Raw genomic sequence first — 20,519 nt, 5'->3', positions numbered from 1 at the left:
TCGTACCCACCCCACCCGCTGGGCCAGAACCCAGGCCTCGGACAGCGACCGCGCTCCTCCACACACCCCGCGCTGCAGCCCCTGGGCATCCAGCAGCCGGCGTTCGCACGCTCTCTCATCGATTGGCGCTGCCTTGCTCCTTGGGCTCCCGTCGCGTGGAAATCGGCCCGAGACTGGGAAAGTCCAGCGGAGCGCGGGGAGGGAACCGAGGCAGGCGGGCCAGGGGATTGCCGATCGCACGGATGGGCGCGCGCTCCGTCTGGCGAGTGGCGGCGCCGGCTAGCCCGAGCGGCGCGAGGCCGGAGTCCCGCGTCCGCCACCCGCTCGCCTCGCGCCGGCGCGCGAGCTCCTTGCCCTTGCCCCCAGGAGGGCCGCCCCGCGTGGGGCTCTCGCACCGCCCGGGGTGGGAGCAGGCGAGCCGGAGGGAGGAGGGAGGAGGGAGCGCGCGCGGGCGGCGGCGGCCCCTCCCCTCCCCCTCCCGCAGCCGCGGAGAGCGCAGGGAGCAGCCGGTGGCTCGGTGGCGGCGGCGTCTACCCCCAGCTCCTCCTCCCTCCTCCTCCGTCTCCTCCTCTCTCTCTCCATCTGCTGTGGTTATGGCCCGTCGCTGGAGCACAAAAGAGTCTCCGCGGTGGAGGTCTGCGTTGCTCTTGCTTTTCCTCGCTGGGGTGTACGGTAAGTGTCCGCGTCCCCGCGCCCCGCTGACCGAACAAAGCTGAGGCGCCCCGGGCCCCAAGGCCTCCAGGACGGGGGTTCCCCTGGAGACTCCCGCGGAGACCCTGGCTACCGGCGGGACAAAGACCGGCAAGGGGGTGGATGTGGCGGAACGGGTGCCCCACATGGAGATGCTTTTCTCCACTCGCCCACCTCCAGACCCTCGGGTGGTGGAGAGGGGCTGGGGGCCCCGGCCAGGAGGGCCCCGGCGGAGCGAGGGGGTGGCGGGCGGACTTCCCGACCTGGGTTCGAGCTGCTCGAGGACCCGTAGCTCGGCACAATCCACACACAAAGATGCTTGACTGTGAGAAAGCAGAGGAGGTCGCCCCCGCCGCTGCCGGGACGGTCCGTCCCCCCGCTCCCCAAACCCGGGCTTAGGAAGTTCTCTCACCGGTAAGATTCCCACCGCGCCAGCCCTTGCCCTACTCGATTCGCTGAAAAGGCTCCCAGCTGACTTCTCCCCACTCCTCCACCTCGGGGGCAAGGGCTCTGCCGAATCCGGGCGTGCAGGATCCTGTTGGTTCCCCGGGAGCAGCACGCGGGAGAAGGCCAGAAAATAGTTTCCAGCCCCACCTCAGTCTCTCGCTCTTAGGGTGTACACATCTGTCCTGACTCCTAGTTCAATTGTGATTTCATCCATCATCGTCCGCCGCTGTGGTCACTGTTACTTTATTCCAGTCGATGGATCGGGTTAGAGATAACTCCTTTCGGGTTAAGAGAAGGCTGAAGACTGTGAGGACAGCTTTATATTGCTTTGGGGTCTGAGCAAGAGCTGAATGGAATTAATTGCCAAGAACATTTATCTCTTAAGATAATTGAGTTACACTTCTGACTTCACCGTTCTTAGTTCATCAGTTAAACACACTGAATAGGTATTTCAGAGAGCTCAGTTTTAACCTTTCCTTTTTGGAGTGTTGCTTTGATTTCTCCAGAAAAAGAATTATAAGTTATCATTACTTTGGTAAATTTTACTTATAAAAAGTCTAATTCATTTGCCACAAACACTGATTTGACTAGTATAATGGTGGTGGTGGTGAGGTTTAGTCAACAGCCAATTTGTCAGCGAGTGTTATCTCTTTTGAACGCATTTATCTATGGAATTGAATGTGATGGTAGCTTTTAAAACCTGGCAAGTGAGACTAAATGAAGAATTAATGAACGTAATTGGGCATTTACCGACAGCCAAGAAATTCTTTTTGGTACAATTAAGGATGTGTTGCTCCCCTACCTGATTAGTAGTATTTTTGTTTGTTTTGGTGAGGAGAGTAGTTTGGTCCATTTTTTGTGTAGGGGTAATTGCCAAAGGTGTGCTTGTGTGGGACCAAAAACCCAGTACACGACTTTTGATTGTTAGCTGCGTCAAGTGGCTGTAATTCCTGCTTGCCTGATGACTTGTGGGTTTGGGTCTACACCAGAGATCAATAAGCTATTATGTTGTTTCTTCTGCCCTGAAGGTGGGTATAGTTCTGCTCTAGGTTTGGTGTAATGGCCCAGGAGAGAGAAGAAATTGAGAGGTTATCTCTAATTTAGGGTGATTGGGATTGTCCATCTTTGTCCTCTACTATAATAAGAATTGAATTTCTGTGATGTCTGATCAGAATAGATAAATAAATGGGCTCTTCTTTCATTAAAACCTGTGTCATCAGTGTTTGAACTAGAAGTCTTTTGCCTCAAGGGATAAGAGGCTGTGAACCCCTTAATTTGTTTTGGTGCATTCTTTAGTACTTGTACACAAAGTGACTTTCTGGTAGGTGCTTATCAAAGCTTTATCTTTTTGGAATTTGTGTTCAGTGAGGAATTGTTAGTAAGCAAAGACTGAAACTCCTTTTTCCAACAGTGTGGGCCCCAGATTATAAAACCAGCAGGTGATTATGCCAAAGGTTGGTGTCTCAAGCCACAGCAAGTTTCAAAGTGTAAAAAAAAAAAAAGGGAAGTAGTGAACCAGGCAGAACATTAAACTATATCAGCAGAGATTAAAGGGAACCCTTCACCCTGGAACTGAGAAATTCTCTTTATGACTGCATGTTTTTTGTCCTCTTCTGTCTCTAACCATATGTGGGTTTATAATAGTGAAAAAGGGCTGTAACAATAGTATGGTGGGGATGTGGTTCTGTAACAATAGTGGGAATTGGGTAACTTAGAATATATAGTAGTTGTAATGGGTAGTGGATGCATCCTGAGAAATAGCTGTCGCCTTGAGCCTCTTAGAACAGATACTAGCTGTAATTTATGAAACTGTTCACTATACAGTAAAAAGTGTGTGTTTTAAATGGCTTCAAAAATAATTAGTTCTGTTAATGAAACTGAATATTCACAATCACTGTTAACAAAGAAAAGCAGGTTGATTGGCCAATATTTAGGGAACTCCAATATTAATTCTTCACAGAGTGACTCTTGAAAATGAAATGACTCTAAGGTGTGCTTCAGATTTTTGAAACATTTCACATACATAAAAAAAAATTTTTTTTGTTTATTTTGGTACTACTTTCCAGATGACAATTTTATGGGCTCTGATACGTGACTGTTGTACTTCCAAATTAACTTTTCTGAATGCCGGAGTCTTACCTGAAACTCTAAATTGTAATCTAGAATATAATGTTTTCTAGAAGTAGTTGTTCAAGGACCTGTAATTATCTTTCAGGGGCTACTGTATCTTAACTGCATTCAGTGTGCCTAGAGTTAGGAGAGAGTAAAGGTTGACCTCTGCCACCTTTGAAAGTTTGAAGGGATAAAAACATCAGTGGTGACAACCACAAGCTTTGCTACGCATTGTCCTAGGCTTACTGTAAGAGGAAAAAGTGCTTTGTCATTTTTCATATAGGGATGTCTGGCTTTCACAAATCTATGGGAGTTTCCAAAACCTCTGTCTCCTAGTCAATAGAAGCTGTTAGTCTTGCTCACCTCCTAAACCACAATTTGGTAATTCTGACAGTTCCATTGCTTTATCCTTTCCACTTCTGTTTGTCTCCCAGATTAGTGTTTCCTAACTTTTACTCAAACCCTCCCTTAAAATACACATTGCTTCGGGTACTATATACATAGAGAAAAAAGTTAATGAAATCGTACTCTTACTACCTGTGCACTCAGATGTTTTCTATTTATTCCTACTCCTTCTCACCCTTCCCTTCTTCATTTGCTGGTCTGGATTCATTAAATTAATTTTGGATCCACTAATAAATTGCAGTCCTTAGCTTGAAAAATACTACCCAAGATGAAGCCTTAAAATATAGTTTAGAGGCCAGGCTTGATGGCTCAGGCCTGTAATCCCAGCACTTTGGGAGGCTGAGGCGGGTGGGTCTCCTGAAGTCAGGAGTTTGAGACTAGCCTGGCCAACATGGCAAAACCCCGTCTCTATTAAAAATACAAAAATTAGCCAGGCGTGCTGGTACATGCCTGTAATCCCAGCTACTCAGGAGGCTGAGGCAGGAGAATCACTTGAACCAGGAAGGTGGAGGTTACAGTGAGCCGAGATTGCACGATTGATTGTATTCCAGCCTGGGTGACGAGTGAAACTCTGTCTGAAAAAAATAAATAAATGTAATTTAGAATGTTTGTTGTTTGTATATCATTTTACAATAACCTTCAAGAGTTGCAGATGCTTAATTTTTGGTTACTTGCTGCCAGAGCATTTGATAGCCGTAGAACTGTTCCCAGCATACACTGATTGACTTGTGATAAAATTCATTTTTAAACTGGTTTTCAGCTTATTACAGTAAGAGTCTTTACTGTTCACAGTAGTATTCTAGATGTTGTGGTAGCCTAAAATAATCTTTTTACTCTTGCATATATGTAATGGATGAATCTTTTCCCGTGAATTTTATGGAATGTTCAGTAGCACTTAATAACTAGTTTAAGGGTAGACAAGAAATTCCAATTTTAGAAAGGTTATAGAAGTAACTGGAACATGAGGGAAAAATCTAAACCAGATACCAATTACTTCTTAAAAAGTCAAGTTTGATTACATAAAGTATGTTGAATAAAATTGAATTAATTGCTTAACATAAACCCTTCCTTGAGTTCAGAATCTAAATTATATCCATATCCTTGGGAGAATATGAAGGTAGGCAGCACATTCCACAAAATTCTAGGTGGTTATCAGGCAGAAATTATTAAACAAGCACTGTTAACTGTATTCTAGATAAGAGTGTGGGGAGATTTGAATGATGTATGGTAAATGATTTATAAGATTCCTAGAAAGTAAAATTTCTTTTGAAGAACATAAAAGGGATTTTAGCCTGAAAAGTGAGCAGCAGTTAAAGAAAATGTTAAGATTTACTTTTGTAATTAGGAAATTTAAAGCTTATTAAAATATTAAGGGAACAAGAAGGCCTTTTTGTGTTTCTGATATGAGATGTTGTTCTTTTTTTTCCCCCACTTTACCAGTGATACCACAATTTAAGGGGTGAAAGTTCAGTAAAAATATACATGAAATATAAGTGAGAATTATATAGATTTAAGTAAATATAGAATATTTTTATTTTAGGTATTAATCCTGTTCTTGCTGCAAGTCTTTATAAGAAGAGGAAGGTTGTTCTAAATTTAGGAATTGGAAGTTGATGATCTCTAATTTCTAAGGTTACCTTTCTTTTCTGTTTTTCTTCTTTTCTCCTTATCACTCCCCCCTTTTTGAGAGAGTTAAGTAATAGATGTACATTATTTATTCCCATTTTCTAAAATTTAGGATTAGATCCTGCAAATACAAATTACCAATGTATCTATTCAAATACATGTCATCAGAGTCTCTTCTTTTTAAGTATATATAAATATATTATTTCAATACTGTATTAGCTTAGGGAATTCTTACTGTCTAAGTTATAGAAGGGAAGGAAGGAAACTAACATTTATTAAATTAAATTTAATAGCACTTACTTACAAGTACTTAATACTTACATTGAAAGATTCATGATTAGTCTTTATTTATTGCCAATTAATCTTTAGTAGGTCTTATTTGGCAATCCTATCAGATACGTACTCTTTCTTTTGTTTTATGGAAGAGAACATTGAAACACAGAGATATTGTGACTTAACTGAAGTCAAACCAGTATGAAGTAGTAGAGTCAGGATTGTAGCCTAACCCTGGCTGTCTCTTCACTCAGTTCATTTAGCAAATATTTATTGAGCCCTTGCTTGTGTCTAGCACTGTGTTAGATAAAACCTGATGCACATAGTTTCTGCCCTCATGGAACTTATAGTCTAATGAATAAGTTGTAATAAGTGCTCTCACAGAAACAGACACGGGGAAGAGATAGTAACAGGCACAGAGTAATTAGGGGAAGACTTTTTCATGAAGGGACATTTATGAGCCCTAAAGCATAGCTAACTGTTATGGTTGGGTAAGAGAGCTTTACATATGAGAACAATGCATGAAAGGCTCAGGATCAGGAAAGAGCTGGTATGTTGCAGATAAATTACTAAAAACACTGTAACTGGAACATAATGGTTATAAGGGAGAGTGACAGGGTGAAATTAGAGCAATACTTAGAAACTCTAGGATTTAGAATCCATGGTAAAGAGTTTGGGTTTTATTTGAACTATTTAAGTGAGATAATGTGATTTATGTTTTGAAACAGTCACATTTGCTACTATGTGGAGTATTGTAAAGTGGGAAACAGTAGAGATGGGATGATCAGTTAGGAGATTTTGGCTGTAATCCAGGTGAGAGATAACAGGAGCTTGGACCAAGGTAGTAGTAGTGGAGATAAAGGAGTGTAGATTGCCCTTTTGATAGAGAAAAGGGGATTTTTCCTCTTGCCATAAGAGGTAAAGAAGAAAATATTGGTGCAAGTGTATTTAGGTCTGTAGGTTTTGGGGTGGGAAGGTGGACATTACATCTGATTGTTCGTATTTTCTCAAAGTAATATGACATAAGATCATCAGTGAAGAGGAGGAATGAGAAGTTCAGGGTGATTTTTGTTCCCTCAATTCAGTAGAACAGTTTGGACCCTTAGCAAGTTAGATTTCTGTTATTTAGTCTAGAATAGAGAAGGTTATGAACACTATGCAAGCAGATATATTGTGAATAGTTGTACAACAGATGACAGGAAGAGATGGACTTAAATTACAAGGGGAGGAACCTTAAGAAGGGTTCTGTGGAGAACTCAGTTCTGAGGGCAGTCATTTTGTCAATGAAATAAGTATAGAACATAACTTTTTACAGTGTTTTAAGTGTATTTCAGGCAAGAAGCAAGGGTGGGGCAAAAGCTGGATTTCCAGTACCTTTTTGCCCAAGTTAAATGCTTTCTGCTAAGCTATCAATAAAGATTGCTTTAGAAATCAGATTGTCTTTGGTAGAGGCAAGAATGTATTAAAAGATCGGTGAATTTAAGAGCAGATTTGGAAAAATTGAGCTTTTATCTTTTTTTTTTTTATTGTGTAGCTTTACAGAAGATATAACTTTAGTAGGTCCCAAAACTTCAACGTAAATAAAACTGACAGAACAGTTTTCTAGTTTTCCTCTTAAATAGTTAATAACTCATTTACTTGCTGGTATCAGTTTGGTGAAGATGTGAAATTGTTTTATGCTCATGTTTTGTCATTGAATGAGACTAACTTGATACCTACCTTTGATTCACTTACATTTCAGTTTTTAGAGAAATTAAAAATTATGCTAATCTTTTAATATTAGGATTAAATGGAGCACAATAGGATGTTTAGTAGTTGGAATTTACTTTTTCAAATATAAGTGAGTAAACCTTTCATAATCTGACTTAATTTCATTAATAGTTAAGGCATCTTTTTACATATATTGGAGAAAACATAAGAATAATCTTTGTATCTGATATATTTTGAAGTAGAATTGTTTCTTGAAATTATTATTGCCTGTAAAAGTTTTGCTAAGAGAATACAGGACATCTGTACAAAAAATGCCATTATTAATTCTCAAAATCATTGTGTGAGGTAGGTATTATTAGAAGAAACTGAGTCTTTGAGAATAGTAGTTTTGCTTAAGGTTCATGTCTGTCTACTGCTGTGCTCTTCGTGTAGAGGCCCATTATTATTATTTTTTTTTGTCTACATTATTGTAACAGCCCCCAACTAGTCTTGGCTCTAGTCTTGTCCTGATTGAATCATATCACACCTAGCAGTAGCCAGAGTGACTTATCTAAAGTACAGATCTGATAATGTAACTTTCTTACTTAAAACCCAACAGCAGTTCTCTATTCTTAAAATATAAATTTAACTCACTAGAGCTTTCATGATCTGGCTAGTTTCTTTTTTTCACTTTTAAGTTCAGGAGTACATGTGCAGGTTTGTTATATAAGTAAACTTGTGTCATGAGGGTTTGTTGTACACAATTATTACATGAGGGTTTGTTGTACACAATTATTAATCTGTTTGTTGTACAGATTATTTCATCACCTAGTGATATGTTACATCATATCTAGTGATATCTGTACATCATATCACACATAGTACCCAGTAGTTATTTTTTCTGATCCTCTCCTTTGTCCCACCCACCACCTTCTGACAGGCCCCGGTATGTGTTGTTCCCCTCCCTCTATGCATCCATGTGTTCTCATCATTTAGCTCCCACTTATAAGTGAGAACATGCAGTATTTGGTTTTCTGTTCCTGCATTTGTTTGCTAAGGATAATGGCCTCCACCTCCATCCAAGTTCCTGTAAAGGACATGTTCTTGTTCTTTTTTATGGCCACGTAGTATTCTATGGTATATATGTACCACATTTTCTTTATCCAGTCTGTCATTGATTGGCATTTAGGTTAATTCCATGTCTTTGTTATTGTGAATCAGTGCTACAAGGAACATAACATGTGCATGTGTCTTTATAATAGAACAATTTATATTCCTTTGGGTGTATTCCCAGTAATGGGATTGCTGGGTCAATGGTATTTCTGTTTTTAGGTCTTTGAGTAGTCGCCACATTGTCTTCCGCAATGGTTGAACTAATTACACTTCTGCCAACAATGTACAAGCATTCCTTTTTCACCACAACCTAGCAAGCATCTGTTATTTTTTTGACTTTTTAATAATTAGCCATTCTGACTGGTGTGAGATGGTATCTCATTGTTGTTTTGATTTGCATTTCTCTGATGATTGGTGATGTTGAGCTATATTTCATATGATTGTTGGCTGTATGTATGTCTTTTTTTGAAAAGTGTTCATGTCCTTTACCCAGTTTTTAATTGGTTTTTTTCTTGTAAATGTGTTTTAAGTTCTTTATAGTTGCTGGATGTTAGATTAGTTTTTCGTTTGTTTGTTTTGTTTTTTGTTTGTTTTGTTTTTTTTTTGAGACGGAGTCTTGCTGTGTCACCTGGGCCGGAGTGCAGTGGCGCAATCTCGGCTCACTGCAAGCCCCGCCTCCCGGGTTCATGCCATTCTCCTGCCTCAGCCTCCCAAGTAGCTGGCCCTACAGGCACCCACCACCATGCCCGGCTAATTTTTTTTTTTTTTTTTTTTTGTATTTTTAGTAGAGACGGGGTTTCACTGTGTTAGTCCTGATGGTCTCGATCTCCTGACCTTGTGATCCACCCGCCTCGGCCTCCCAAAGTGCTGGGATTACAAGCGTGAGCCACCACACCCAGCCTAGATTAGTTCTTTATAGATGCTGGATATTTTGCAAATTATGCATCTTTGTCAGATGCATAGTTTGCAAAAATTTTCTCCCATTCCTTAGGTAGCCTGTTCACTCTGTTGACTGTTTCCTTTGCTGGACAGAAGCTCGTCAGTTTAATTAGATTCAATTTGTCAATTTTTGCATTTGTTGCAATTGTTTTTGGCATCTTTGTCCTGAGATCTTTGCCTGTTTCTGTGCCTAGAATGGTATTGCCTAGCTTGTGTCTTCCAGGGTTTTTATAGTTTTGGGCTTTACATTTAAGTCTTCAATCCATCTTGAGTTAATTTTTGTATATGGTGTAAGGAAGGGGTCCACTTTCAGTCCTCTGCATATGACTAGCCAGTTACCCCAGCACCATTTATTGAATAAGGAATCCTTTTCCCATGGCTCATTTTTGTCAAGTTTGTTGAAGATCAGTTAGTTGTAGATGTGCCGCCTTATTTCTGGGTTCTCTATTGTGTTCCATTGGTCTATGTGTCTGTTTTTGTACGAGTACCATGCAGTTTTGGTTACTGTAGACCTGTAGTGTAGTTTGAAGTTGGGTAGCATGATGTCTCCAGCTTTCTTCTGTTTGCTTAGGATTACCTTTGCTATTTGGGCTCTTTTTTGGTTCTATGTGAATTTTAAAATAGTTTCTTCTAGTTCTGTGAAGAATGTCAATGGTCGTTTAATAGGAATAGCATTGAATCTGTAAATTGGTTTGGGCAGTATGGCCATTTTAACAATATTGATTCTTCTTACCCATGAACATAGAATGTTTTTCCATTTGTTTGTGTCATCTCTAATTTCTGTAAGCATAGTTTTATAGTTCTCCTTCTAGAGATCTTTTACCTCCTTGGTTAGCTGTGTTCCTGGGTATTTTATTCTTTTTATGGCAGTTGTGAATGGAATTACATTCCTGATTTGGCTTCAGTTTGACTGTTGTTGGTGTATAGGAATGTTAGTGATATTTGCACATTGATTTTATGTCCTGTGAATTTGCTGACGTAGTTATCAGCTTAAGAAGCTTTTGGGCCGAGACTATGGGGTTTTCTAGATATAGGATCATGTCATTTGCAAACAGGAATAATTTGACATCCTCTCTTCCTATTTGGATGCTCTTTATTTATTTCTTTTGCTTGATTACCCTAACTGAGAGTTCCAGTACTATGTTGAATAGCAGTGGTGAGAGAGGGCATCCTTGTCTTGTGTCGGTTTTCAAGGGTCATGCTTCCAGCTTTTGCCCATTCATTATGATGTTGGTTGTGGGTTTGTTTGTCATAGATGGCTGTTACTATTTTGAGGGATATTTCTTAATACCTTGTTTACTGAGAGTTTTTAATATGAAGGGGTGTAGACTTTCATCAAAAGCCCTTTCTGCATCTGTCAAGATAATCATGTGGTTTTTGTCTTTAGCTCTCTTTATGCGATGAATCACATTTATTGATTTGCATATGTTGAATCCACCTTGCATCCCAGGGATAAAGCCTACTTGATCACGGTGGATAAGCTTTTTGATGTGCTACTGGATTCGGTTTGCCAGTATTTTTTGAGGATTTTTGCATCAGTGTTCATGAAGAATATTGGCCTGATGTTTTCTTTTGTTGCCAATAAGTTTTTTGTTTTTGTTTGTTTGTTTTTTTAATACCAAAACCTGATGGAGTATCAGGATGATGCTGACCTCATAGAATGAGTTAGGAGGGAGCCCTTCCTCTTCAATTTTTTTGAATAGTTACAGCAGGAACAGTACCAACTCTTCTTTTTACATCTGGTAGAATTCAGCCGTGAATCCATCTGGGATTTTTTTGATTGGTAGGCTATTTATTACTGACTTAATTTCAGAGTTTGTTATTAGCCTGTTCAGGGATTCAGTTTTTTTCCTGGTTTAGTCTTAGGAAGGTGTATGTGTCCAGTAATTTATCCATTTCTTCTAGATTTTTCTAGTTTATGTGCATACAGGTGTTTGCAACATTCTCTGATGATTGTATTTCTGTGGGGTCTGTGGTAGTATCCCCTTTGTTGTTTCTGATTGTGCTCATTTGAATTTTCTCTCTTCTTTATTAGTCTAGCTAGTGGTCTGTTTTATTAATTTTTTCAAAAAAAAACATTGTGCACATGTACCCTAAAACTTAAAGTATAATAATAATAAAATAAAAAAATAAATAAAAATTTTAAAAAACCCAGCTCCTGGATTTGTTGATCTTTTGAATGGTTTTTTGCATCTCAGTCTCCTTCAGTTCATCCTTGATTTTGGTTATTTCTTGTCTTTACTAGCTTTGGGATTTGTTTGCTCTTGGTTCTCTAGTTCTTTTAGTTGTGATGTTAAGTTGTTAATTTGCAATCTTTCTAACTTTTTGATGTGGGCATTTAGTGCTATAAATTTCCCTTTTAATACTGCCTTAGCTGTGTCCCAGAGATTCTGGTATGTTGTATCTTTGTTCCATTGGTTTCCAAGAACTTCTTTTTTTTTTTTTTTTGAGATGGGGTCTCGCTCTGTTGCCCAAGCTGGAGCACAGTGGTGCAATCTTGGCTCACTGCAAGCTCCACCTCCCTGGTTCATGCCATTCCCCTGTCTCCCCCTCCCGAGTAGCTGGGACTACAGGTGCCCACCACCACACCCAGCTAATTTTTTTGTATTTTCAGTAGAGACAGGGTTTCACCTTGTTAGCTAGGATGGTCTTGATCTCCTGACCTTGTGATCTGCCCGCCTCGGCCTCCCAAAGTGGTGGGATTACAGGCGTGAGCCACAGCACCTGGCCTGTTTCCAAGAACTTCTTGATTTCTGCCTGAATTTTATTATTTACCCAAAAGTCATTCAGGAGCAGATTATTTAATTTTCATGTAATTGTATGGTTTTTAGTGAGTCTCTTAGTCTTGATTCCTAATTTGATTGCACTATGGTTCAAGAGATTGTTTTTTATTATTTCATTTCTTTTGTATTTGCTGAGGAGTGTTTTGCTTCCGATTATGTAATCAATTTTAGAGTACGTGCCATCTGGCAATGAGAAGCATGTATATTCTGTTTTAGGGCGGATAATTCTGTAGATATCTGTCAGGTCTGTTTGATCTAGTGCTGAATTCAGGTCCTGAATATCTTTGTTAATTTTCTGTTTTGATGATCTAATACTGTCAGTGAGGTGTTAAAGTCTCCCACTATTATTATGTGGGAGTCTAAGTCTCTTTGAAGGTCTCTAAGAACTTGCTTTATGAATCTGGGTGCTCCTGTGTTGAGTGCTTATATATTTAAAATAGATCTTCCTGTTGAATTGAACCCATTACCATTATGTAATGTTCTTCTTTGTCTTTTTTGATCTGTGTTTTAAAGTCCATTTTGTCTGAAACTAGGATTGCTTTTTTCCTTTTTCCATTTGCTTGGTAGATTTTTCTCTCTTTATTTTAAACCTATGTGTGTCATTGGATGCAAGATGAGTCTCTTGAAGATACCATACCCATGCATCTTGGTTCTTTATCCAGCTTACCATTCTGTGTCTTTTACTTGGGGCATTTATCCCATTTACATTCAAGCTTAGTATTGATACATGTGGATTTGATCCTGTCATCATGATGTTTCCTGGTTATTTTGCAGACTTGTTTATGCAGTTGCTTTATAGTGTCATTGGTCTGTATACTTCACTGTGTTTTTGTAGTGGCTGGTAATGGTCCTTCCTTCCCATGTTTAGTGCTTCATTCAGGAGCTCTTGCACAGCAGGTCTGGTGGTAACGAATTCCTTCAGCATTTCCATGTCTGAAAAGGATCTTATTTCTCCTTTGCTTATGACGCTTTGGCAAGATATGAAATTCTGGATTGGAATTTCTTTAAGAATTTTAAATATTGGCCCCCAGTCTCTTCTGGCTTGTAGAGTTCCTGCTGAGAGGTGTGCTGTTAGTCTGATGGACTTCCCTTTGTAGGTGACCTGCTTTTTCTCTCTAGCTACCTTTAATATTTTTTCTTTCATTTTGACCTTGGAAAATCCGATGATTATGCGTCTTGGGGATGATCTTCTTTTGAAATGTCTTACTTGAGTTCTCTGCATTTTCTGAATTTGAATGTTGGCTTCTCTAGCTAGGTTGGGGAAGTTCTCATGGATGATATCCTGAAATATGTTTTCCAAGTTGGTTCCATTTTCCCCATCTCTTTCAGAGACACCAATGAGTTGTGGATTTGATCTCTGTACATAATCCCTTATTTCTCAGAGGTTTTGTTTGTTCCTATTCATTCTTTTTTCTCTGTTCTTGTCTAACTGTCTTGTTTCAGAACGCCAGTCTTCAAGCTCTGAGATTCTTTCCTCTGCTTGGTCTGTTCTGCTATTATACTTGTGATTGCATTATGAAATTCTTAAAGTGTGTTTTTCAGCTCTATCAGGTCCGTTATATTCTTTTCTGTAGTGGCTGTTTTGTCTGTCAGCTCCGGCATTGTTTTATCATGATTTTTAGCTTCTTTGGATTGGGTTTCAATGTACTCCTGTAGCCCAATGATCTTTGTTACTATTCATATTCTGATTTCTATTTCTGTCATTCAGTCATCTTAGCCCAGTTCAGAACCCTTGCTGGAGAGGTGATGTGGTCATTTGGAGGGAAAAAGGCACTCTGGCTTTTTGAGTTTTCAGGGTTCTTGCACTGGTTCTTACTCATCTTGTGGGCCTGCTACCCTCAATCTTTGAGGTTTCTGATCTTTGGATTTTCTTTTCTCTTTTATCCTATTTGATAACTTTGAGTGTTTGTGGTGTAAGGTGGATTCAGCTGACTGGCTTCATTTCTGGAAGATTTTAGGGGGCCAGTGCTCAGCTCCCGACTCCTGGACTGCATGCTCTTAACTCTGGGGGACTTGTATTGGGCCCCGACTTTGTTCTCTGGTTCTTCAAGACTTTGAAATACACTGCGCTGGATTGGGGGACCAACTTGCAGCACTTGTGGCAGAGCGCTAGCAGTGCCAGGCTGCCTGCCTTCCTGTGGGTGTTCACCACAGTGGTGGGGGCAACGCAGCTGGGCAGGGTGTCAGGGACCTCCTGCTGGTAACTGGAGGTGATGTTGGCTTGGGGCTGTAGTCACACTGAAGCTGATGTTGACTTGGGGGCAGGGCACTGGTGGGTCTGGATTCCTTCTCTGTGCCCTGCAAGCAGGAATGATCACTCAGGGGCAGGGGATCTGGCTAGTTTTTATCTTTCTGCCTCATCTTGGTCATTCACCTTCACCCCTGCCCTTCCCCCTCTCCCACACCATGTTCCTGCCATACTTGTGATTTCCAGCCTTTATACATGCTGTTCCCTCTGCCTGCCTTATTTCTTCCTCCACCACTTTGTTCTCTAGGCTAACTCCTGCTGTCCTTCAGCTTTCTTCCCATTGCTGCCTCCTTTGGGGAGTCTTCCTGGTTCCTCAAAACTAAGTGCACTTCTTAGAAGCATCTCAGATATATAATGTGAGCCTCAAATGTAAATCATATATGTAGTTTTGAATTTTCTGTTAACCACATTAAAAAACAGGTGTCATTAATGTTAATATTTTAAAACTAATATATCTAAAATACTATCATTTCAACACATAATCAATAGAAAGTAATTATTAATGAGAAGCTCTGCATTATGTTTTTCATGCTCAGTCTTCAAAATCCAGTGTAAATTTTATACTTACAGCCCATCTCAATTCAACTAACCACATTTTAAATGCTGAAAGCCACTTGGAAAACAGTGTCTATTAAAGCTGTATGTAAACATGTCCTGTGGCCCAGCAATTCTGCCCCTAGATATGAACTCAGCAGGTATATAATGTGTGCCAAAAGACATGTACGAGAATATTCATAGCATCCTTATTGGTTATAGTCCCAGATTAGAAACAACCCTATGTCCCTCAGCAATAGAATAGATGAATAAATTATGGTATATTAGCATAAGATAATTCTGTTTAGCAGCAGTTTCCAAACTTTCAGGTTGCAGGACTCCACAGTTATTGAGGAATCCAAAGAATGGTTTTTATGTAGGAGCTATGTATGTTTTTAAGAATATTAGGAGTTAAAATTGAGTAATTATTAAAACATTAATTCATTTAAAATGACAATAAGAAACCTATTACATATTACCATAAATAACGTATTAAATAAAAATATGTAAAATTACAACTATATTTTCCAACACAAAAATTTTTTGAGAATAATGGCATTGTCTTACGTTTTTGCAATTACCATAGGGTCAGAGTTATATGTAAAATATATTTAGTATAATGCCGGACAATACTTGTTGAATAAATGAATTCATTTATCTATAAATGGAATAAATTACATTTATATGTTTCCTAATGTTGAATCATTTTTGCATTCATTCATAGGCCATACCAACTTGCTAATGATGTATTTTAATCTGCTAGAATACATTTACTGATATTTTTTATACTTTGCATTTGTATTTATGACATTAGTCTATAGTCAGTCTTAGCTTTCTTCTGCCCTCTACCTCTTTTTTTCCTTCCTGTAACCTAACCTCCCTCTTCTTCTGCTTGATTTTCATATCTGTTAATCCATTCTTTTAGATGCACTTAACGATCTTTTTTTTGTGTTCCAGTTATTACTATTTTGCCTTTTAAGATTAGAAAAGGAAAAGTAAGTGATTGTTTATGAACTATATAGGTACTGTAATAGGAAAGCAAAAATTAAAAATTTTGTACTAATAAATGCCGAGGGGAGAAATGTTTTCATTCCTAGTATGTTTAAACTTAATTTCACTAACCAAGATAATACAGATGAGCCTGTAAGAAGTAGATCCCTTCTTACACATTGGCTTTAGGACTAAGTAAGCCAGTAAGAGACCTCAGTGGAGATAGATCAATTCCATTAGAAGTGGAACTCACATCTGAAGGCAGGAGCTGTGTGGGAGGTAAATGGAGATGCTAAATGAGGATTGAGCCCAAGTCAGGGGGTAAGACTCCTGTATTCTGTCAGTAGGGTACATCCAGTTTGTGTGGATGACACTTTAAGACCAAACTAATTTGCTCAAAAAGTAGCAGACATAAAGTTAACCAAAATATGGCTCCAGTGCTATCTAAACTATGACCTAGTAGTGTACTAACATGATTACTTGTATGTAAAAGTATTTGCCCAGGTACAAAGGATGGGAGATTAAGGAGAACCTGCTACTATCGGTGCTGCTGGAGTGGATCACTACACAGGGGCTAGGAGCCATATGAAAAATACAAACAAGTACTAAGAAATTGCTTAAATTACATTTGTATATGATTCAACTTCACATTATTTTTTCCACCACATAAGAATAAGAATCTGAGTGTTTGATTTGATTGCTGTATGTGTGTGGGTTAGAGAGAATTAGAATACATGATTTATCTCTGGTCTTCATTTATTTTATTATTTTATTTATTCTTTTATTCCCTGATCTAAGTAGGGGGCTAGCTACGATAAATAGAAATTATGTTTTTTAAAGGTTTATTTGAACTCTACTCTAAAAGCATATGTCCATGATGCCTTTGGGGAAATAACTCTAATTTTCAATTCCTTCATCCTTGAGTCAGTTTTGCTAATTTAAATTATATGTTCTAGAACATTATTTTACCTATATTTCCATATTTGCTTTAAATTTATAAATAATATTATTTTTAAAATATTTTCTACATCTGTGATTATATCACCATAGTCATTCCTAATACCCATCTGTCTCTCTTGTCTGTCATTCTTTTCTTGAACAGACTTATCAAAGGTTTCTTTATTTTAGACGTTCTTCTCAAAGAACCAGCTCTTGGTTTCATGCTGTACTGCTTTCTTTGCTTTCTATTTTATTAATTTTCTTTCACTATTTCTTTATTTTGTTGATTTTTTTAGCTGGTTGTTTATTTTTAAGTTTTTTTTTTAGATATTATACAGTAAAACTGACTCTCTTTTTTTCTGGTGCAAAGTTATGTGACTGTTAACACATGTACACATTCATGTAGCTACCACTAAAATCAGGATGTAGAACAGTTCATCACCCCAGAAAACTCTTGCCTGCTCTTCCTTTATAGTCACAACCATGTCCTCACCCATAAACTGTGATAGCCACTGAGATGTTCCTAACCATAGTTTTGTCTTTTTAAGAATGTCATATAAATGGAATTGTCCAACACATAACCATTTGAGACTGACTGCTTTTACTCAGCATAGTATCTTGGAGATTCATGCACATTGTTGCATCAATCAGTAGTTTTATTCCTTGCCATTGTATGGATGTACCACAGTTTATCAGTTCACCTATTGAAGGACATTTCCATTGTTTTCAGTTTTTGGCTATTATAAATAAAGCTTCTACAAATATCTAGTACAGGTTTCTGTGTGGACATAAGTTTTTATTTCTCTAGGGCAGTGGTCCCCAACCTTTTTGACACCAGGGACCAGTTTTGTGGAAGACAATTTTTCTGCAGACCTGGTGGGGAGGGAGGATGGTTTTGGAATGAAACTGTTCCACCTCAGATCATCAGGCATTACATTCTCATAAGGAATTCCCAACCTAGATCCCTTACATGTGCAGTTCACAATAGGGTTCAAGGTCTGCCACCAGGAGGTGGACCTCAGGTGATGCATTAGTCTGTTTTCACACTGCTGTAAAGAACTGCCTGAGACCGGGTCATTTATAAAGGAAAGAGATTTAGTTGACTCACAGTTCAGCATGGCTGGGGAGGCCTCAGGAAACTTATGGTGGAAGGAGAAAGGGAATCAAGGCACCTTCTTCACAAGGTGACAGGAAGGAGAATGAACACAGGAGGAACTACCAAACAATTATAAATCATCAGATCCCATGAGAACTCACTCACAATAACGAGAACATCATGGGGGAAACCACCCCCATGATTCAGTTACCTCCACCTGATCTCTCCCTTAACACATGGGGATTATAAAGATTATGGGGATTATAATTCAAGATGAGATTTTGGGTGGGGACATAGGCAGACCTTATCAGGTGGTAGTGCTTGCTTACCCACCACTCACTTCCAGCTGTGCTGCCCAGTTCCTAATAGGCCACGGCCCATTACTGGTCTGCAGCCTAGGGGTTAGGGACCCTGCTTTAGGATAAATACTTAGGAGAAGAATTGCTGGGTCCTAAGTTACACATACATGCTTAACTTTTTCAGAAACTACCAAACCATTTTCCAGAGTGACTGTATCAGTTTGCATTCTGACTAGCAGTGTGGGAGTGTTTCAGTTGCTCTGCATCTTTGTCAGTACTTGGTATTGTTAATATTTTTGTTTTTGTGATTCTAGAAGGGATATGGTGGTAGCTCATCTGGTTTGCATTTGTATTTCTTAATGGCTAATGATATTGAACATCTTCTCATATACTTCTTTGCCATCTTGTGTGAAATGCTTGAGTTCATTACTCATTTTTAATTGGGTTGGTGGTTTTTTTGCTGTTGAGTTTTGGGAGTTCTTATATATTATTCCCCCCTCTGAATCTGTAGCTTGTCTTTTTATTCTCTAGACAGTGCCATTGGCAAAGGAAAAGTTTTAAAATTTGATGAAGTTCAACTTGTCAGTTTTTTATGAGTTGTTTTTTGTGTCATTTCTAAAAGCTCTTGACCTAATCCCAGATCACAAAGGTTTCCTTCTGCTTTTTTTCTAAAAGTTTTAGAGTTTTATGTTACACATTTAGATCTAAAATTCATTATAATTTATCTTTTTAAAAGGTATGAGGTTTAAAAAAGAGGTTCAGTTTTTGCATATGGATAACCACCAATTGTTCCAACACTATTTGTTGAAAAGATTATCCTTTCCCATTGAGCTGCCTTTGCAAGTTTATCAAAGATCAAGTAGCTATATTTGCATGGGTCTATTTCTGGATTATATTCTGTTCCATTGTTCTGTGTGTATCATTTTGTCATTATCACACTTTCTTAATTACTGTAGCTTTATCCTAAGTCTTAAAATTGGGTAGTGTATGCAATCCTTTCAGTTTTATTCTTTGTAAAAATTAACTATTCTAATTCCTTTTCTCTTCCATATACATTTTAGAATCAGCTTGCTTTTATCTACAAAATGTCCTGCAGGGATTTTGATTGATATTATGTTAAATTTATAGATTACTTTAGGAAGAATTGATATCTTTACTATGTTGAGTTTTCTAATCCATGAATGCAGAGTTGCTCTGTTAATTTAGGTCTTTGATTTCTTTCATTAGTGTTTCATAGTTCTCAATACACAGATCCTTTGTATGTTTTGTTAGATTATACATATTTCATTTGGGGGGAGCTATAGGAAATAATATTGCTTTTAAATTTTGATTTTTAATTGTTTTTTGCATGTATATGAAATGTGATTGATTTTTGTGTTGACCTTGTGTCTAAACTCACTTATTAGTTCTAGGAGTATTTGTATAGATTTCTCTCAAATTTCCTGCATAATTATGTCATCTGTGAATATGGACAGTATTATTTTTGCCTTTCCCAACTATACACCTTTTTTAAATTTATTTATTTTCTTGCCTTATTGCATTGGCTAAGACTTTTAGTATGCTGAGTAGGAGTGGTGAGAGTGCTTGCCTGTTTTCCGTCATGGGCGGAAAGTATTTCAGATTCCACCATTGAGTATGTTAGCTGTAAGGTTTTTGTAGATGCCTTTTTACCAAGTTGAGGATGTTCTTTTGTATTCCTAGTTTGCTAAGAGTTTTATTATGAATCTTTATTATGAACATTATTATGTTGTATTTTGAAAAATCCCTTTTCTGTATCTACTCATGTCATTATGTGATTTTTCTTTTTTGACTGTTAGTATAATGGATTACATTGATTGACTTTTTACAAATATGTAACTAGCCTTTCATTCTGAGGATAAACCACTTGGTTGTAGTGTATTATGCTTTTTTAAAAATAACAATTTTAAATGCTGAACTTTAACTTTTAAAAGTGTACAATTCAGTGTTTAGCATATTTACAAAGTTACACAACTGTCACCACTATCTAATTCCAAAATATTTGCATTGGCCCAGAAGGAAACTCTGTACCTATTAACAATCACTACCCATTCTTCCTACTCTCTAGCCCCTGGAAACTACAAATCAACTTTCTGTCACTATGGATTTCCCTATTCTGGGCATTCATATAAATGAAATCATACAATATTTGGTCTTTTGTGTCTGGCTTCTTTCATCTAGCATAATGTTTTCATGGCTTATTCCTGTCACAGCATGACTGTAACATGGCTCAGTACTTTATTCCCAAAAATTCCATTGTATGGATATTCCAGTTTGTGTATCTGTTCATTAGTTGACAGACATTTGAGTAATGTGCA

General features: G+C 38.4%; 1 protein-coding gene and 1 long non-coding RNA gene across 9 annotated transcripts in view; one reads left to right on the top strand and one right to left on the bottom strand.

Moving 5' to 3' along the window:
• The window catches only part of LOC112134636 (uncharacterized), a 299,572-nt gene extending 296,416 nt beyond the window's left edge, over window positions 1-3,156 (bottom strand). For all 5 annotated transcript variants that reach the window (XR_008509231.2, XR_008509229.2, XR_010141280.1 and 2 more), the window contains exon 1: window positions 1,103-3,156. This is a non-coding gene — a long non-coding RNA (uncharacterized LOC112134636). The remainder of the gene's footprint in view (window positions 1-1,102) is intronic.
• The window catches only part of LRP12 (LDL receptor related protein 12), a 116,717-nt gene continuing 96,484 nt past the window's right edge, over window positions 287-20,519 (top strand). The window contains exon 1 of one of the 4 annotated variants that reach the window (XR_008527657.2): window positions 287-672. Coding sequence is in view for 2 of the 4 variants with exons in the window: in NM_001135407.2 (NP_001128879.1) it covers window positions 594-672 (79 nt within the window). In the remaining 2 variants the exon portion in view is untranslated. 4 annotated transcript variants of the gene reach the window in all.

Source organism: Pongo abelii, chromosome 7, assembly GCF_028885655.2.
Source record: "Pongo abelii isolate AG06213 chromosome 7, NHGRI_mPonAbe1-v2.0_pri, whole genome shotgun sequence".
Taxonomy (NCBI): domain Eukaryota; kingdom Metazoa; phylum Chordata; class Mammalia; order Primates; family Hominidae; genus Pongo; species Pongo abelii.
This window is presented reverse-complemented; position numbering and strand designations above follow the sequence as displayed.